This window comes from Dendropsophus ebraccatus, chromosome 7 (genome assembly GCF_027789765.1).
Source record: "Dendropsophus ebraccatus isolate aDenEbr1 chromosome 7, aDenEbr1.pat, whole genome shotgun sequence".
NCBI classification, from domain to species: Eukaryota; Metazoa; Chordata; class Amphibia; order Anura; family Hylidae; genus Dendropsophus; species Dendropsophus ebraccatus.
In genome coordinates, this window is record NC_091460.1 from 41,452,364 (window position 1) to 41,473,076 (window position 20,713).

General features: G+C 43.6%; 1 protein-coding gene across 1 annotated transcript in view; it reads left to right on the forward strand.

Annotated features, from left to right (window-relative positions):
- Positions 1-2,598: 2,598 nt before the first annotated feature.
- CRMP1 (collapsin response mediator protein 1) overlaps positions 2,599-20,713 on the forward strand; it is a 58,524-nt gene continuing 40,409 nt past the window's right edge. Inside the window, exon 1 of the mRNA XM_069976432.1 lies at positions 2,599-3,246. Within this exon, the coding sequence (XP_069832533.1) occupies positions 2,878-3,246 (369 nt within the window). The 5' untranslated portion in view covers positions 2,599-2,877. The remainder of the gene's footprint in view (positions 3,247-20,713) is intronic.

Sequence of the window (20,713 nt, forward strand, 5' to 3'; positions counted from 1 at the left end):
TTGCAATACTGACTGAAATATACATATACTGACAGAAAAATACGTAGTGTGAATGCAGCCAAATTTAAGTATACAAGTGATCCACACTGAATTACAGAAGGATAAAGGACCTTTTATATGGGGGATTATGGTATGAACAGTCCCATTATTGCACTGTGTAAAAGACCCAGTGATCAGCCGATGTTAGAGCAATCGCTCATTTGTTGGTTAATTGTTGGGATTGTGGGGCCCATAAAAAGTATGGTTAGTCAACCTGCTTGTGTAAACAGGGGATGTGCGGCTGACAATGATACGAGTGACTTGCTGCATGAATAAGCTGGTGATGTTTAATGTGTCCTAAGCTAAGCAATCATTAAGCCATGTAAAAGGCTTATGAAATGTGCAATATACTAGACTGGCACATATATCGGGCATGGATGTGGTCATATGAAATGACCCTTGAAGGGACAAATCTTTTAAGGCCGATATCACAGTCGGGTGTCCACCTGCAACTTCCATTCCAAAATGCTTTCCAGATGCTCTCAGCAGCATAGGGGTATGTTCACACAGTTTTTGGTCCTCCTTTTTACCCTCTAAAGGCCCCTAAAAAGTAGCCCCTAAAGCCCCTAATTTCCCCCTAAAACTGGGAGAAGTTTCCCAGGACTGGATCCAGCTTTTCTGAGCACGGAGCAGCAGTCAGTTGAAAGGCAGCAGGCGGATGAGCGAATTGCAGAGATAACAAAGCGCTTGGCTTCATCATTACTGTAAATTTGCTCATCTCTAGCGTGGACTAAACTACGTGTCACTTGATGGTATAGTAATTTAGATTGACTTCTGTGGGAATATAAACAACCAAAAAAGATGTAAGAATAACAAAAAATGTTTAAAGAAAGTCGGACTGTGCCAGGTGATATGTTATAGACACAGCAGGCGGGGTGTCATATATCATTATGGCTGATGGCGGACAATGGCTAAACTGTAATGTCACACCATTTCTGGACATGCTGCTTTTTTCTTTACTGCTGTTTTTTATGTTTGGACCTATAGAAAGTCACAGGTACTCACCTCTGTTACATCTATACATGGAGATGATGCCTTTATGTATGACAAAACAGCATATAGGCCAAGCGTAATGCTTACATGCATTCTGCACTGAACCTTGCACAGCAACTCATGCTGTGATCCCCCATTACTGGGAACGGTACAGACTTATTACACATTTTACAGCCCTATAATGATTGATTACCAATCTACCTCTGATATCCAGACCCTGTCTGAACCCTATAGCGGCCACCTAGAAGAGTGGTAGCCTTACATTCTTGTGGCCGTCTACACTGCAGTCTATGGGAGTTACACTTCAGCTGCTGCAGCTGCAGAGCCTTAAAGGGCTACTCCCATCTCAAATTACATAGTAGTAGTAGGACTAGTCAAGTTAAATATTTTTGCAAATACATTTACAATATCTCTATACATCTGCACTATATCTCACATACAGTTTAGTGATTATGTTCATAAACAGGAATTTCGGCGTATACATTTCTGACACTGATCCAAATTCCATGTGAAACAGTGACATGTCATTTCTTGAGTTCTTGAATTCTTGAATTCCAGAATCTGCAAAAAAAAACAAAAAAAAAAACAAAGTTCTGCAGCAGCTGGAGGTATGTATTTGAAGAAATAATGTAACCCATAGAGAGAATTAGTAAAAATATTAGATAATTCACCAAGTAACAGACCCAGGTACTATAAGGATTAATGCTACAGTATCTGCAGCACTGCAATAACATAGGTGTCTTGCTATTTTGCTTTTATCACAGCACAATATGTCTCTATGTTCCTCTATGATCATCTGAAATATTGAGGGTTATATGTACTAGTGGCATACAATAGATGGGATCTTCTATCATAAGGTAACAATGTTGATGATAAATAAACATTGATACGTCTATTGGGTATATACATGTCTATATACAGTGTATATATATATACATACTATATATATATATATATATATATATATATATATATATAGGAGTGTGGGAAGTCTTGTATCAGAATAGCTAGTAATGTTACACTTGTATTAAAGATAAATATTGATATGTTTATTTGGTATATACAAACTCTATATATATATATATATATATATATATATATATATATATATATATATATGGAAAGTCTTACACTTGGATTATTGATAAATATTGATACTTCTATCATCGCTCCCTATCTATAATCACTCTTTATCTAATTATCTATCTATTATCTATCTATCACCACTCTCTATCTCCTATCTATCTATCTATCTATCTATCTATCTATCTATCTATCTATCTATCTATCTCTCTTTCTTCATCTCTCCATCCATCTTGCTGCCTGTCTACCTGTCTGTCTGTCTGTCTGTCTCATGTGTGAGGCTCCAGTCCAGGGTCCAGTCCTGTCCAGCCTATTCTCCAGCTGCTAGCCAGTCCTTCAGGAAGAGGAGGGTCCCATCTATCTCCCATGAGTGGTTCTCCTGAATGAGGTTGCTTCCTAGAGGTGTCCCCCTAGAGCAAGGCAGTGCCTTGAGTAGTGCCTGCCTGCCTGTGCTGCTGCTGTCTTTCCCTAGCAGGCACCAGCCCTCTCCATCAGCAGAGCCCAGAGCCTGCTGTTTGCCTTCCATGTGCAGATCCAGCCTCTACCTCCAGGATTGTTGCCTCCTTTGACTGCACATTTCCTCCCCTCATCTGCTGCTGCTGTTGGTAACAATAGGGTCCTTGTGTCTTTCTATCCAGACACCGCACTGCTGCATTTTATATGATCACCAGCAGCAGCATCAGCAGCAGCATCAGCAGCAAGAGCTCCTCATCCATCCATCCATCCTTCCACCCAGTGAGAGGAGGGCATTAGGGGTGCAGCATGGCATCAGAGAGGAAAAGAAACTGGAATAAAGAAGATGATCTCCCTGTCTATCTGGCCAGACCAGGGACCACTGCCCAGACCCCTAGGGTGAAGTATGGGGGCATGTTTGCCTCTGTAGAAGGGGCTTATGAGAACAAGACTATAGATTTTGATGCCTACAGTGTGGGCAAGAAGGGCACCCGCACCCCAAGAAGCAGCAGCAGGGCGGATTTGGATGGGGATAATTTCAGTGAGACAGCCAGTGATGTGAGTGAGATCTCTGGCTCTGTCATCAGCTCTCCTGGAGAAAGGGAAGACAGGACCCCAGGCATTGAGATCAAGTATTCCGGTGGGAAGGAGCTGCTGCAGGGGCAGGACAATGGCAAGGTACAGTGTGCTGAGAGGGAGAGGCTGGGAGGGGGGTCTGCACCAGCAGCATCGGGGGCTGGGATGGGGACCACACATTGGCCATAGGGGGCTATTACATCGGCTAAGGTTAATCGTCGCTTGTTATTAAATCATTGACCATTTGGCTTCCAGTCGCAGTATTTGTGCTTATACTTATACGTGTTACAACATCTCATCAGGACAAGATGCGTCTAATCCTGTGCCAAGGAGCTAGCAATCTTGTAGCCATGTTTGATTGGTATAGGTATTGGTCCTCCTCAAGGTCATAATGAATTGCTATTAACTTGTCTTGTCATTCTATGCCCTAAATATATATATATATATATATATATATATATATATATATATATATATATACATATAATGGGTACATTAATATGTCATGTAAGTAATCGCCATGGTTTTGCAATTGACTATTAGGATGCCACGTTTAGGTATTGGGCTGGTATGGCATGGCACTGATCAGAAGTATGGCCTGGTCTAGCATAGAAATAGCATATTGAATTTGCTGTGATACAATCCATGTTACAGCACTGACATAAGATACATTAGATGCTAATGAATAGTATGGAGCATGTCGGTCAATATTTAAGCCGCGGTTGTATCAGTTAACCCTTAGCTATACCGAACAGCCTGCGTTTCCGATGAGTAAGTCTTTGCGTTCTGGAAAAGTAAGGGTGCTCTGGTACTTTGCTGTAGTGTAACAAAGAGAAGTGGTGCTGAATCTGGGAGGCCTCCAGACCTCCTCTCCCCCATGCCTGCCTTCTGTCCCACCACATTCACTTTGCATTTTAATATCCTTCAGCTTGCCAATGAAAGACTGGAACAGGCCGACATTCATGGGGAAACCATACTGGACTGGGAGGAGTGCGGCGGTGGTTGGCTTAACCACTTCCTACCGTCTACTAGTTATGGCTCCTTACACTTCTTCTTGAAGTCTTTGTAAAGTTTATTGTAGAATTGTATCCTTTGGGGTACATCAGAGATTTTGGTCAGTCATTGCTGTGCTGCCATTGAACTGATGGTTTTGGCAGTACTGCAGTACCGTTAATGCAACAGTGACGCTTGCAAGTGGAAATTGCGTAAGTCACTATGCGGCCTTAGACTTAAAAGTTATATAGAACTGGTTCCCAATACAAAGGAAATGTAGGGTAGGTGCCTTCATAGAGACTGTTGTCAGAGATCCAGGTGAACACTATGGAGGGTTATTCTATCAACTACATAGCAATTAAACCATTAAGAATTGTTCTTAACTTTTTATTTCTGGCAACAGCAAATGCTTCCTTTGGTTGTTTTCAGATCTGCTCTAAAATGCTCAAAGTTGGCCTTTATGTTTTAAAGCCCAAGAGGTCAAGACTGTGAAGCTGCATGTCACTTGCCATGTGTTATTTTTTTTGGACCCCTGGTGGGTAGTTTGTGAGTTATGTATTGCATTTAATGGGTTCTTCTCTCTGTAAACTCTACAGCAGGGATGGGGAACCTTCGGGCCTCCAGCTGTTGCAAAACTACAATTCCCATCATGCCTTCGGCTTTGAATGTCCAGGCATGATGGGAATTGTAGTTTTGCAACAGCTGGAGGGCCAAAGGTTCCCTATCCCTGCTCTGCAGTCTTACAGACCTGTATTGGAGAGAGCTTACAGTCTAGCAATCCAGAGTTCTCTATATCTAGTCAATGGTGGAAATCTGAACTAGCTAGTGATAAAAAATAATAGATACTGCCATGACTTTTCCCCAGTAGGTTGTTGTGATAAGTTGTTCATTTTTGGCTATCCAAATTATTATTTCTTACTGTAATTTTTTGGGGGGCTAAGCCGAAAAAGAGGTTGTCAACCAATGAGAATGTCTGATGTATCAGAAGTTCTTCTTGCCAATATCTGTTCCAGCTCTGAACCTCTAATATGACCCTGAAGCAGAAGTCACAGAGCCTTTTCTGAATGACTGTGTGGAAGGCGTTACGTGTAGAGATGAGCACACCTCGAGCATGCTCGAGTCGATCCGAACCCGAACTTTTGGCATTTGATTAGCGGAGGCTGCTGAACTTGGATAAAGCCCTAAGGCTATGTGGAAAACATGGATATAGTCATTGGCTGTATCCACGTTTACCAGACAACCTTAGAGCTTTATCCAAGTTCAGCAGCCCCAGCTAATCAAATACCGAACGTTTGCGTTTGGATCGACTGGAACCCGAACCCGGTTCGCTCATCTCTAGTTACGTGTTGGTGCAGCTAGTCTATAGTCTGGCTCCATTCATACAATGTGATCTCTGAGATCTTAGCCTGGGACCATACTAAGACATATTATACACAGAAACACCATCAACAGACAGAAAACTTTAAGTGCTAAAATATACAGTATCAAAGAAGCCATTTGGAAGACCACACACATCCATTATCTCATGAAGGGTTCTCTTCAGTGGATTGCTGCTGACTGCTAGACAACACAGCTGGGAACGTAGGATGCTTCTAGTCACCATGAATTGTTAAGGACCATCTATAAAGAAACCATTCACCATTCTATTTCTGTATAGAACAAGAGATTGTCCCCCTCTTCAGATGTCACAATAAGGTGGCAATTTTTGTTACCGTGAGTTTGAACTCACTCCAAGAATTTCCCATATATTTCTGGAAGGATATTCTGATTCTATTATTCCAATTCTGAACAATTTTTCACAAAATTTTGCATTTCTTCATACATTTAAAGAATTAAAAATGAATCTGATGAAATCTCTGAACCATATGATTTATTTTACCTTTTCAGGTTGTTAGTGTTTAGTAGCAATGTCTTCAGTACATTCAGTACTGCTCACACATTTTCAATGGTGTTAAAGTTAGGGTTCTCCCTCATATTCACTTTGTTGTCATTAAAAATGTATTCTGGTATCAGAAACTGTAACAATAGAAGTTGTGGTTGTAGCGATGATGTAAGCCGCACCAGGAGCAGAGTCTAAGGGGCTGCGGGTCCACACCTGAGTCTGCCACAAGGCGCGGGAGATTTACTGCGGCAGGCGACCCTGAGGCTGCTACCCCTGGCTTGGCTTGCTAGCCGTAGCAGGGGAGGTGCAGCTGGAGACACATAGGCAGGACCACACAACAGGAAGCTCAGACATGAGTCACGGGTAGGAAAGCTGGGACCACAATACTCAGAAAGCAATGCAGAAGCTCCAGGTTAGGACAGGGGCAGGAGTGTATAGAGAAGTGCTTTGTGTAATGAACCAAGCAAGGGCATACTGCCCCTTTAAATTTTATTGAGCTGGCACTTGCACTATAGGCAGTGGAGACATGGCGCCGTTGATAGTGGGATCATAGCAAGTTAGCCCTCCAGGAGGGAGGGGCTAGAGAACAGGCGAACCTGCATCCCGGCGATAGCTGGAGAGAAGTGGGCGTCTGTAACAAAAACTCCATCTGAATCTATCACCCTAAGACATATAACTTAATAAAGATGTCATCAATAATACCAAGAAATTGAAAATGGAAGAATTACATAATATAGTATTGTCTCCAGCTCCCCGACTCCTCCGACAATACATCATCCTCTGATGTCACAGATGGCTCGGCTGGATCTTATCTCTGAGCTCAAGCCCTGCCACCTGATGTCAGAGTAGCCCTTTAAGCCACAGCAAGGAGTCTTGGATTATTCATCCATATGGAGGATAAAGCTTTAACTTTTTGGCTTCAATATCTTAGGTGTAGCTTTAATATCTCCACATAGCTTTCCTTTCTCCTAATGCCATCTGTTTTGTGAATTGCAGCAGTCCCTCCTGGGAAAAAAAAAACTAACAACATGATGCTGCTATTCCCCTTGCATTATAGTTGGGATGGTGTTTTTTTAGCTCCTTCTTTTTCCTCCATACATACCCATGGCCTTTATTGCCAAACACGTCCATTTGTCTTCTATAAGACCAGAAGTCAAGTCCCGCAATATTAGTAAGGGCCATTTACTGTTGTTTGTTGTTTGTTGTGCGCTCGTTGTTTGATTTTTTTTTTTCCGTATCTTTAGCATTGTCCATTAACCTCTAGGAATGCATCTCCTTTCTAAACGTTGTAATAGCACTGCGGTCCAATAAGGTTTAAACCTGCATATTATCATGTAAACAGATATGAATATGGGACCTTTAGGATTTTGGAAATTGCTCCAAAGGATATACCAGACTAGTTGAGGTTAAACATTCTTTTTTCTCTGATGTATTGGCTAATTTCTTATAATTTTCTATGATGTCAAGTAAAGAGACAAGCAGGCTTTGAAAGCAGGCCCGATAATCCTTCCACAGATACATCTCCGGTTACCTCAGATTGTGTCAAGAAGCTTCTAAACTGATGCGTAGCGATGCGCAGTGGGGGAACGATGATTTTAGGTCTGGCCCTAAATGAACGATCAGCCGATGACACGATCATCGGCTGATCGTTCTCTCTATTTCACCAAACGATAATCGGCCGAATTGGGCCAAATGGGGCCGATCCGGCCGATTATCGTTACTGTGGAATAGGGCCCAATGACTTTTTAGTATCATGGCCCAGTTATAAATAGAAACCATGACCAGGGAGATTAGAACTAGGGATGAGTGAACCGAACTGTTACGAACCAGATTCTTTACGAACTTTGAGAAAGTTGGTTACGAATCTGGTAAAAATAAAAACGGCGATGCAAAATTGTATTTTTTTACACAGAATAGACCAGGATACAAGGTTATTACTCCTATAATGCCTTGTATCCTGGTTTTCTGTGAATATCGAGATGTGTGCTGTTACCCCTGCTAGGGTGAGACCTTAAATTAGTCTCCTCAGATATACCTGGGTGCTGCCTAATCAAAAATGTAATGTGACACATGAAAGCAACTTCAGTGTTTAACCTTATCAAATTTATTAAGGGAAAATCTCAGATTATATCTTTACAAATCTGGTTCAAATAAATAGGAGAACCCCGTTTAGCCGCAACAAAAAAAGTTTTGAAAAAACAGTCCAAAAAAAAAGTCCCATCACTGTCCCAGAAAAAAAAGTCTCATCAGCTGTCCCATCACTGCACAGTTTTGAAGAAAAATGTTGGCGACTCATTGGGATTCTTGGTGTCCAAGACCATGCACCCCAGTGCTGATGTCTGGTCCTTAAATTATGGGCAAGGGCAGTACATGTCTGTTACTGCCCATTGGGTCAACATTCCCCCAGAAGACCACCAAAAAGTTAGCCCATTCTTGCCACTCTCACCTCCCCGGTGCTTTAGGGGGCCAGTTCTGCGCAAGTTCTGCCTCCACCAGCTTGCAATCATCCACCTCTTTGACTGCAGTCCAACCTGCCCCAGTGTCTTACCAACGATGTCAGGCCCGGCGCTCTCAGGCTGTCCTCTATTTTGTGAGCCTGGGTGAACGGAGCCACAGTGGCAGGAGCTCCTCCGGACCATCAGGTAGGAGAAATATGAATGGCTGACCCAAGGTCAACTAACGGTAGGAAGTATTGTAGCCCGCAAGGGGAGGAACCTTTTCACTGCAGTGCAGCAGGGAGGGCTGAGTCATACACCTTGTATGGGACATGTGATAAACCTCATAGTGCACAGGTTTCTTCGAACATGTCGTGCCAATTGTTGATCCCTTTTGAGGACGTGACTCTATGAGCAGGCATCAACGACATTATCCCACTCGTCCGTGTTCTTGAAAGTGCGGTGAATAACATCATCAGCAAGGATTCCCAGGCCACCACTCCAAGGCTGAACATCCTTCTTTTCCTCCATGAATAGTCTGTTCTCAATCACACTGGCCTGGGTGCAGGTACTGCCTCCTCCTCCTCCTCAAATAGTCTGTTCTCAACCATACTTTTGCTTTATTAAGGCTAACAGCAGAGTAAAAAAAACGCATAACAAATATCAAGTGACAGCCGTTTCGCGTATCAAAGCATCTTCCCACTTACACATGTCATATGGGCAGGGCTTACTTAAATACCAAAAGCACCGTCCACTCATTAAAACAATTACACATTGGATAGCAGTTGAAACGTTGTTCTACAAATGTCCCAACCAACAAATATATTAGTATATACATAAATATTAGATACCAAGTTGAGCACATAATAACAAACCAAAAGGCACATATTGAAAACAGAAGCACTGTACAGGAGGAGGCAACAGGAGAGAGCCACAAGGAAATCACAAAAATACGCTCATGTCATTTTTATCATTCAGACCAGCCGGTCCAGTAGTGTTAGTACACATAATCCAGAGAGCTTCTTTCCTCAGCAGTCTCTTGTGCCCATCCCCTCCATATCTGTTGCTTCTCACTACCTCCAAACCTAAAAAATTAACCCCTTAACGACCGCGGGCGTATATTTACGCCCTGCGGTCGGTAAGGGAGTTCAGAGCGGGCGCCGCATGTAGCCCGGGACCACGGCTATGAGCAGGCACGGTCCAATCGCCGTGCCCGCTAATCAGGTAATCAACTTTGACAGCTGCATCAGATTACCTTCAGGAGCTGGTCCCTGGTGTCTAGTGGGGTGGATCGCTCCTCCGGGATGTTGTCCTGGAGGAGTGATCCACATATCCTACTTCGTCAGGGGTCTGCACCGTAATGGCGCTGATCCCGTCACGGCATTCGGTGATCGAGTGCCTATCTCATCGATCTATGCTGTATATCTATGCAGCATAGATTGTAGTGAGAGATCAGTGTACTTATACTAGGAGTCCCCCAGGGGGAATAACCCTAACCCCAGGGGGGCTTCCAGTATAAGTGTAAAAAAAAAAAAAGTGTCATTAATAATAAAAAGCCCCCTCCCCTAATAAAAGTTTGAATCCCCCCTTTTCCCGTGTTATAAATAAAAATAAATAAACATATTTGGTGTCGCCACGTGCGTAATCGCCCGAACTATTCATTTATCACATTCCTGATCTCGCACGGTAAACTGCGTAAGCGCCAAAAAATCTCAAAGCGCAAAATTGCGCATTTTCGGTCGCATCAAATCCAGAAAAAATGTAATAAAAAGCGATCAAAAAGTCACATATGCGCAATCAAGGTACCGATAGAAAGAACACATCATGGTGCAAAAAATGACAACTCACACAGCCCCATAGACCAAAGGATAAAAGCGCTATAGGCATGGGAATGGAGCGATTTTAAGGAACATAAATCGCCAGGCCATCACATAATATAAAAGTTATACATGTTACATATCGTTGTAATCGTAACAACTTGAGAAACATATATAACAAGTCAGTTTTACTCCAGGGCGAATGGCGTAAAAACAAATATCCCCCAAATAAACAAAATGCGTTTTGTTTTTTTCAATTTCAACACACATTTATTTTTTTTCCTGCTTTTGCAGTGTACTTTAGGAAAACATTCAGCCTGTCATTGCGAAGTACAATTAGTGATGCAAAAATTAAGGGCTCATGTGGGTCTCTAGGTGAAAAATTGCAAGTGCTATGGCCTTTTAAGCAGAAGGAGGAAAGAACGGCCCGGTCCTTAAGGGGTTAAGGACAGAAGAATTACCACTGTAAACAGTGTGAAGATGGTCAATAAGGCGGCTACAACCTACACCGGTTTTGCAAATGTTTTCTAAACCTACTACAAATGCTATGGATGGGGATAGGGATTGGCCAATAAGGGGCATTTGAGGGGCATTGGAACATCATGGAAGTAGCAACGAAGAGGACTGCAGCAAAGACCAGGCACTTAGGATACCGGCAGTGATGGGAGAGTGGGCTCAATAAAGGGGCCGCTGTTGAGGAGGAAGCGAGCGCTGAGCTTTCAGATCATCGCTTGCTTTCTTCTTGTTTTCTTGTTCCCTGCACACTGTCTGTGCTATTACATGCACAGACATCAAGAGGGGAAGAGCGGGGGGTGGGGGTGGCACCTCAAGCTGCGGGAGATGCTGCCCAGACGATCTTTGAATAGGATCATCTAGGTGGCCCATTGGTCTGCTGGCACAGCTCCTATCTAGAGATGAGCGGACAATCAAGGGTGAAAATATCATAAAATAACGAAAGGACTGTTATCTACCTCAAAAAATCCCCTGCTGTTTCAGTACCACTGCTTTTGCCTCCATCTGGTCTGTATTGATAAGCTTGTAAAACCACATGACAGCTGCAGCAAGTCACTGGTAATAGTGTGAGATGGTGAAACAACCAGAGAGATGCAACTGTGTACAGTAATATGTATGCTATAGGGTTTTGTATGTTGGTGGTAGTAGTTGTATGGCTCACACACAGTATAGTATGTTGGGGGGTAGTAGTGGTAGTATGGCTGACACACAGTATAGTATGTTGGGGGTAGTAGCAGTATGGCTGACACACAGTATAGTATGTTGGGGGTGGTAGTAATAGTATGGCTGACACACAGTATAGTATGTTGGTGGTAGTAGTAGTATGGCTGACACACAGTATAGTATGTTGGGGGTAGTAGTAGTATGGCTGCACACAGTGTAGTATGTTGGGAGTAGTAGTAGTATGGCTGACACACTATAGTATGTTGGGCTAGTAGTTGTATGGCTGACACACAGTATAGTATGTTGGGGGTAGTAGTGTCAGACACACAGTATAGTATGTTGGGGGTAGTAGTAGTATGGCTGACACACAGTATAGTATGTTGGGAGTAGTAGTAGTAGTAGTATGGCTGACACACAGTATAGTATGTTGGGGTAATAGTAATATGGCTGACACACAGTATAGTATGTTGAGGGTAGTAGTAGTATGGCTGACACACAGTATAGTATGTTGGGAGTAGTAGTAGTATGGCTGCACACAGCGTAGTATGTTTGGAGTAGTAGTAGTATGGCTGACACACACACACAGTATAGTATGTTGGGGTAATAGTATGGCTGACACACACTATAGTATGTTGGGGGGTAGTAATAATAATAGTATGGCTGACACACAGTATAGTATGTTGGGGGGTAGTAATAATAATAGTATGGCTGACACACAGTATAGTATGTTGGGGGTAGTAGTAGTATGGCTGCACACAGTGTAGTATGTTGGGGTAGTAGTATGGCAGACACACAGTATAGTATGTTGGGAGTAGTAGTAGTAGTAGTAGTATGGCTGACACACACAGTATAGTATGTTGGGGTAATAGTAGTATGGCTGACACACAATATAGTATGTTGGGGTAGTAGTAGTATGGCCTAGTCCTACACAGTATAGTATGTTGGGGTAGTAGTAGTAGTATGGCTGACAGAAAGAATAGTATGTTGGGGGTAGCTGTAGTATGGCTGACACACACAGTATAGTATGTTGGGGTAGTAGTATGGCTGACACATAGCACTAGTATAGTATATTGGGGATAGTAGTAGTATGGCTGACACATAGCACTGTATAGTATATTGGGGATAGTAGTAGTATGGCTGATACATAGCACTAGTATAGTATATTGGGGATAGTAGTAGTATGGCTGATACATAGCACTAGTATAGTATATTGGGGATAGTAGTAGTATGGCTGATACATAGCACTAGTATAGTATATTGGGGATAGTAGTAGTATGGCTGATACATAGCACTAGTATAGTATATTGGGGATAGTAGTAGTATGGCTGATACATAGCACTAGTATAGTATATTGGGGATAGTAGTAGTATGGCTGACATAGCACTAGTATAGTATATTGGGCATAGTATTTGTATGGCTGACACATAGCACTAGTATAGGACATTGGGGATAGTAGCTGTATGGCTTACACATAGCTATACAACTACTATCCCCAATATACTATACTAGTGCTATATGTCAGCCATACTACTACTATCCCCAATATACTATACTAGTGCTATGTCAGTCATACAACTACTATCCCCAATATACTATACTAGTGCTATGTATCAGCCATACTACTACTATCCCCAATATACTATACTAGTGCTATGTATCAGCCATACTACTACTATCCCCTATATACTATACTAGTGCTATGTATCAGCCATACTACTACTATCCCCAATATACTATACTAGTGCTATGTATCAGCCATACTACTACTATCCCCAATATACTATACTAGTGCTGACACATAGCAATATAGTATATTGGGGATAGTAATAGCGATAGTGGAGCATATACCCTTACACACATACACATCATCCTACATTATGTTCACATAACACACATATTTGCACACACACATAACCACACTCACCCTTCATGAAGAGCAGGGGCAGGTGTGCAGGAGATGTATGTGGCAGAGATCAGAGAGCTGCACAGGAATTCTGCACAGTCCCTGCTGCCCTCCCCTTCTGTCCCGACCAGGGAGATGGAAGCTGGAGCTGTCTGCTCTGAGGGAGGGAGGGGGATGATATCTGAGGAAGCTCCACATGCAGAGACATCACCCAGCAGGAGGCCTTCTGTTTACAGGCATCCTGTCATAGCTGCAGCACGGGGCCCCTTTCCCCTCCCCCGGCTGTGTCCCGACAGAGCAGCCTGAGAGGAGGAGGTGGGGGAGGGGCCGGGAGAGGAGAGAGACACCGTGCTCCACATTACACCCTGCTGCCTGTCACCCTGGTCACTGCCCGGCCCTATACACCTCACTATACAGAGAGACAGTGACCAGGTGACAGGACTGTGCAGCTGCCTGCAGGGAGCAATGTACGGCATATGGGGCCTTGAGCAAGTAAGTGGGAAGCCTCCTGTTCAGGGGCCCACCAATAGGGAGGAAGGGGGAGGGGCCCACCAGGGGTTTCCCCGGCTCCCCGGTGGCCCAGTCGGAGGCTGCACATGAAGTATCCTTCTTCTGGGACCCCTAACTGCGGTGGAGAGCAGCTATACTGGTCTGTGACTGGTCCTGTTGTGAGATTTGTTGAGACAGCATAGGAGCTGTGTCAAATCCAGTTGTAAAGAGAAACGACCGCCATCTTTGCTACAGGACTTTGGCAAGAGGGGCCCCCTCATTCAGTAACAGTGACCAGCCGTCTATCTTAAAGAGGTTGTCCAACATTTTTTTCTTATTGGAAATGTGAATAATATGTAATTTGTCCCTTTCTCTTAGGCTGGGTTCACACTGCGTTTTTGCAATCCGTTTTTTTCATCCATTTTTTGAAATAAAAAACGGATGCATTTGCGTGCATCCGTTTTGATCCATTTTTCCATTGACTTCCATTATAAAAAAAACGATCAAAACGGATCCGTTTTTTTGACGGACACAAAAACGTTGCTGACACTATTTTTTTTGTCCCTTTAAAAAGATGGATCCGTTAAATGTATGCTAAAAATGCAGTGTGAACCCAGCCTTAGTGGTTTTCTCTCACCTTTTTTCTCCTCTGTGCCCCTTGGCCTCCTCCTCTGTTGCTGCTTTTTGGACTTGTATTTGTTTACATAAAGAACTTCCAGGTCACAGGGGTCAGCAGTGAGATCACAGCTCTGCAAGCCTGTAGCTCCACCCCCTCCTCTCTGAATCTAGCTCCGCCCACTCTACCCATAAGCAGGGAAATGTCTGTAATATTACAAGTGTCTTTTACTACAAGTGTCTATTACTACAAGTGCAGCATGGTGGCTCAGTGTCTGCTAAATACTTATGTCATCAAATCAACTCCTACTGTTGTAGGACTACAAACCCCAGCACACATGTACATGCTAGGAGTTGTAGTCCTGGATTACAGATACACTAAGTAGCAATCCTACAGGTGGGTGGGGTCCCAATGAGCCAGGATTCTGTTACAAGTTTACATCAGCAAGAAATAGATAGAATAGTGACTGACATGAGGTACTGCCCTCATACATCCTTACACTACAATAGTAACAATATAGGGGAAGATTTAGCAAAGTCTGTGCAGGGGAGCAGTTACCCATAGCAACCAATCAGATTGCTTCTTTCATTTTTAAAAAAGTATTGAAAAATGAAACCTAGAATCTGACTGGTTGCTATAGGTGACTGCTTCCCTGTTCCTCTGCACAAGTTTTGATAGATCACCCCCATGGTTCCTTTATTTACTGTTTATAGCTCCAACATATGCTGCAGTGCTGTACACAGATTGTAGTCTGTCCTGCTGTCCTTAGTGCTGCAGTTTCTTCTGGGCTCATATGTTAGTTAGATGTTAGGGGTGTGGCTAAATCCATGTGGATGCATAACCCCACCCACCTGATGACTCACTGTTCCCTTACTGGCAGGAACAGGAAACAGAAAGGGAACGTGACATCACAGGAAGTAAAGAAAACACAGGCAGAGCGGTCATGTGACTGAGCCTGAGAACACAGTAAGCGCTGTTAATAAAAAATAGAAGTGTATGTAGAATATGCAACACCAACAGAAGTCAATGCAATGCTAGTTTATTAAAATATCCTGGACAACCCCTTTAAGGAGACCAGTAAGCATGCACACCACACTTTCTGGAACAGATATTGGGCCTGTACATAGTTTAGTCAGGGCTGTTGTCTGTTACAGGCGACATTATATTGTGTAAGGAACATCACAGCATACTCGGCCATTTGTCTTGTTATACTGTTATTTGTGGTTTGGAAAATTGTGTAAATAGTTAATAAAGATTGTGAGCTGCTGTGCTACACCGCAAACCACCATGACACGCACCCCCACATATTGGTTCCTGATTATTCAGGGGATTAGTAGATATATGGCGGCCGGCCTATGTGAGCTCGCTAGTACGTAAAGTTACTATGTGTATAGTTATTCAACATATTTCTGGGGGACTTGCTGTGTAGCACAGGGGCCTCAGCTTAAAGCGAATGTACACAGGGGCCTGGGCTGAAGCACTGGAGGCGGGCTGGCCTGCCCGCAGTGATAGGACACCCCTGCCCCTCTATGATACAGCTCTATTGATTCTAATGAATCCACGTGACAGGAGGGAGGGGGATTTGTCAGACTGGGGGCGGGCCGGCCCGCCTCCAGTGCTTCAGCCCAAGTAGGTGCTAGCAGGTAATAGACCTCCAGTGACATAAAATAGACCTAGTGAATATGCAAAAAAGTGAGCCCATGGAGCCTCATTTAAGAGTCTCTAAGCACAGAACTGGCCAGATATCCCTCCGGGAAGGACCCAGCCAAGGGGTGGCTCCTGTAAGGAAACCACCAAAACCACCATATTAAGTGGCAGTTTAAGTCAATGTAATAACAAGGGAAAAACCAAGGACAGGTATCCATCCACAGACAGCTGTTTCAGGGTGTTGCCCCTCATCAGTGTGGAGCAGGATTCTGGCTAGGTGGGAGCAATGCCTAGTAAAGCCATACGAGAAACAGATCACTGATCTCAGGGTGACCAGCCAAAGATAATTATGCCGGCTGCTAATTGATCAGTGTGCCCCCAAATGTTGTAGTGTGACTTTTTAACTAAAATTGGTTGGTCTGATAATTGTCCACAGTCTACATGCAAGCGGACTGGATCACCATTACTAGATTCCTGGTTCTTATGATTGCTCCTAATGTCATAGAGCTTGTGGATTTACAGTATTATGCTGCCTTATGGTCCACATTTGCAGTTGTATGCTGGGCATTTGCATTGCTCACTATACCTACACATAATGTGACATATACTGTGTTAGGAACCGGACAGCAGGACAAGACAAGACAGTGAGCCCTAAGCTCAGCCCCGCCCACTGTCCTCTACCTACTTGCCACTATCCGCCCTAAGATGGCGGCGAGCAACTGGGCGGCAGTCCCTGCACTGGCTAGGGGGGACACAAAGACAAGACAGACAGACAAAACACAATAAAGAATAGTCAGCAATCTGGGTCACAACAGTCTGGCAGCAAAAGTACAAAATCGGATCCAAAAGCGTAGTCAGAAAACAGGCAATGAGGTCAGGGGCAGGCGGCAAACAAGGGAGGTCAAAAATACTAAGCAGGAGTCAGGAGAAACCAGAAAACAGAACACACAAGCAGGCAGAGACAAGTCAATAACCAGCAATGATATCCAAAACTGAGGTAGTTATATAGGAGGCCAGGGTTCTGATCCAGAACATAATTGGACCATCCCCCTGATCTCCAAGCACAGACACCTGAGAACAAGACAGATCCACTGGCAGGAAGACCTGTCAGTCACAGCAGAACCAAAACACAGATTAACCATGACATGGCCAGACAGAACTCAGCAGGTGAAGTCGGGTGTGTCTCCCAACCCAGGTGAGCAATAAACCAGAGTTCACACACATCAAAACAAAACACAGAAACAGGATACAAGAAAATCAGTGCCTTCTCGGCCGAACAGCACGAGCAGAGGGACGCATAATGCTCTGCAGAGATACCATCCTGACATACTGCAGTTATATACTAGTAGTAATGCAAGAAGGAGAGTTGCACTTTATGGCAGTGATATTATGGTTATTAATGTAATTGCATTCATAAAACATGTCTCCCAGTTATGCATATCATTATATTCCATTGCCTTCTCATGCAGCATAGCAATGCAGGAGTTTAGTTGCGATAAGGTAATTACGCTGCTGCCTACATGGCAATCCACAGCTAGGGATTGTAAAAAGTTAATGATTTGTTTCATTGTTGCTGTGAGCTAAAATGTCAGAACTTTCTGGAAGTAAAAAGGATACTTCAGTGAAAATCTTTTTCTTTCAAGTCAAGTGGTATCAGAAAGTTATGTAGATTTTTATTTTACTTCTTTAAAAAAAAATCTCCAGGCTTCCAGTACTTATCTGCTGCTGTATGTCCTGCAGGAAGGGGTGTATTCCTTCCAGGCTTACACAGTGCTCTCTGCTGCCACCTCTGTCAATGTCAGGAACTGTCCAGAGCAGTAGAGGTTTTCTATTGAGATTTCCTACTGCTCTGGACTGTTCCTGTCATGGACAGAGGCGGCAACAGAGAGCACTGTGTAAGCCTGGAAAGAATACACCACTTCCTGCAGGACATACAGCATCTGAGAAATACTGGAAGACTTCAGATTTTTAAATAGAAGTAAATTACAAATCCATATAATATTCTTAAATCAGTTGATTTGAAAGAAAAAGATTTTCACCAGAGTACCCGTCTGTGATTGGTGTAAACTGCTGTTCATACTTAGTGGTAGTCATCCCAGATCCTGACTGTCATGGCCAGTGGGCTTGTTGTGTGGGACAAAGTGTCTAGGTGCCCAGTGCCAAGGCGTGGTGCCCACATTTATACCCAGTTTGTAACCAGTTGCTGTGAGAGGAAATATTGCTAGTACTTTTTTCTAGGTAGGATATTTTTATGTAGGCAGTGTAACAAGCAATATAGACTCTCTAAGCACGTCTCACAGTTCAGGCTACACAGCAGTATTCCCCTAGAGACAGACATATAGCCACATAGTCAGACACAGATCTTCCCTAAGAGGCTAACACAGCAGTTTCCTCTCCTGCACACTTAACAGCAGTTTTCTCTAGTTCGGATCTCTCCTGTGTTTGCTATCACAGCGGTATACTTCCCCAACAGTAATTTCTCTGTTGGCTTATACAGCACTAAATTCTCCTAGACGAATACTGCAGTGGTGTCACTCCTAGGCAGGCATGGTGATCAAACATATAGCTGGCCTTGACCATGGGTTCACGGATTCCAAGACTGTACTGCAAGCTGGAGTATTTGCATCTTAGACTTTACAGTTTGACCATAACAGTGCCCACTATAGTACAAAATACACAGGTTCTCCAAAAGTGACAACCAGAAAATGCTCCCATAACAGTGAAAGCTGTTGTTGCCAATGTGGTATCCCACTAGGGGTGTTACTATTATCCACACCCTTCGTAAAAGTCTGTACTTTTTGTAGTACTATTGCATCTTAAGTGTTACTAGAGATGACCACTAGATGTCGCTGTATTGTGTAAATAAAGTGTGGAAGCTGCACAGCTGAAGTTTCTCAAAGGGTTATTGTATTTGTGTATACTAGATTCTGTAAACCAGTAGGATCTCTGCTTTCTTCTATCCTATAACCTTTTTCCTTTTCTGCTCTTCTGTTGTACTCTTTCCACCCAACCACAGCGCGTCTCACAAGGAAGTTAGTCCCTTGGGTGAGGGAGGAGTCTTAGTTGAGATTCTGTGGAGAAAGGACACAGCTCAGATAGCTCTCTACAGTGGTTCTACCTGGGCCCTGGCCCCCTGTCAGGTCCCCCCTAACAAGCCGCAGTCTCAGGATGGGTTCACACTACGTGTATTTCAGTCAGTATTGTGGTCCTCATATTGCAACCAAAACCACGAGTGGATTGAAAACACAGATAGGATTTGTTCACACAATGGTGAAATTGAGTGGATGGCCGCCATTTAAAGGCAAATATTTGCTGTTATTTTAAAACAACGGCTGTTATATTGAAATAATAGCAGTTCTTTTCTGTTATATGGCGGCCATCCACTCAATTTCAACATTGTGTGAACAGATCTTTCTGTGTTTTTAATCCACTCCTGGTTTTGGTTGCAATATGAGGACCACAATACTGACTGAAATATACGTAGTGTAAACCCAGCCTGAGGCTATGTTTACACTATGTAAAAGTACGGCCTTGTTGCCATTGTCGCTCCTGCCGGGATCCTGTACGGGGCCGCAAATAACTGACAGGTCACTTTTTTCTGCGGCCGTAATTCAGTGAGCTTGGACTAGGAGTTCTACAGTGCAGAACAGTATCCATTATAGAGCCAAAGAGCTAGGAACTGATCCGGTTGGAGCAAAGTTAGTGAAAGTCTATGAAGGTCTACCAGAAAATTCTAATCATTCTGCTCATCCCAGGTAACAGAGGCTGGGGCCTGTGTTACCCATTAGTACAGTTCAGCCAAAGCTAGTGGGCATAAGGTGGTGTGAAGACTATATGAAAGTCAATACATGGGCACAGGTTGTTTCTTCTTCTTCTTCTTTCTTCTACAAAGTAGAACTACAACACTCCAACATTCCTACTTGGGTTAAGACTCACTGCACTCTCCTCTCTACTACGCTACCTCAGTTCAACCTTATCAACTCCACTAGATCCTACTCAGCACTTATCCCGCAGATCTGGTGTTTCTGTGTTCATATATATATTTGAACTGTACGCTCCGGCCTAGATCCTTCACGGGGCCGCAAATAACTGACATGTCAGTTTTCTGCGGCGCAATTCAGTGAAAGACCTGTCAGTTCACACAATGAAGCGAGTGGCTACTTAGCACTTATCACACAGATCTGGTGGTTCTATGTTCATGTATTTATTTGAACTGTATCAAGCATATCTTAAGATTCGTTGTATTACCTGCTGCACATTACAAGTAACCTTGGGACATCCCCCCTTTCTGTGGGTGGCGGGTCCTATTATTCCTCGGGAGGGTAATTACACCGCTCTGGCCACCTGTGACTATAGTATCCCAAGGGGAAAAGGGTACAACCGGCCTTACACTATAAAAGCAGGCGTTCCATCACACCTGTGTGCCCACCAGGCACTGGCGTCACGTGACAAACCCAAAAGTCCGTCTGTATCTCGGCCATCCACCACAGTAGTGGCGTCACACTTCCATCTCAGTGACCGTCCCTCTCAATGCTACAACATCATCCGGAGGCTCACCACACCAACTACACATTTTCTTTTCAAAAGCGTTATCCAAACAGTACCCTGTCA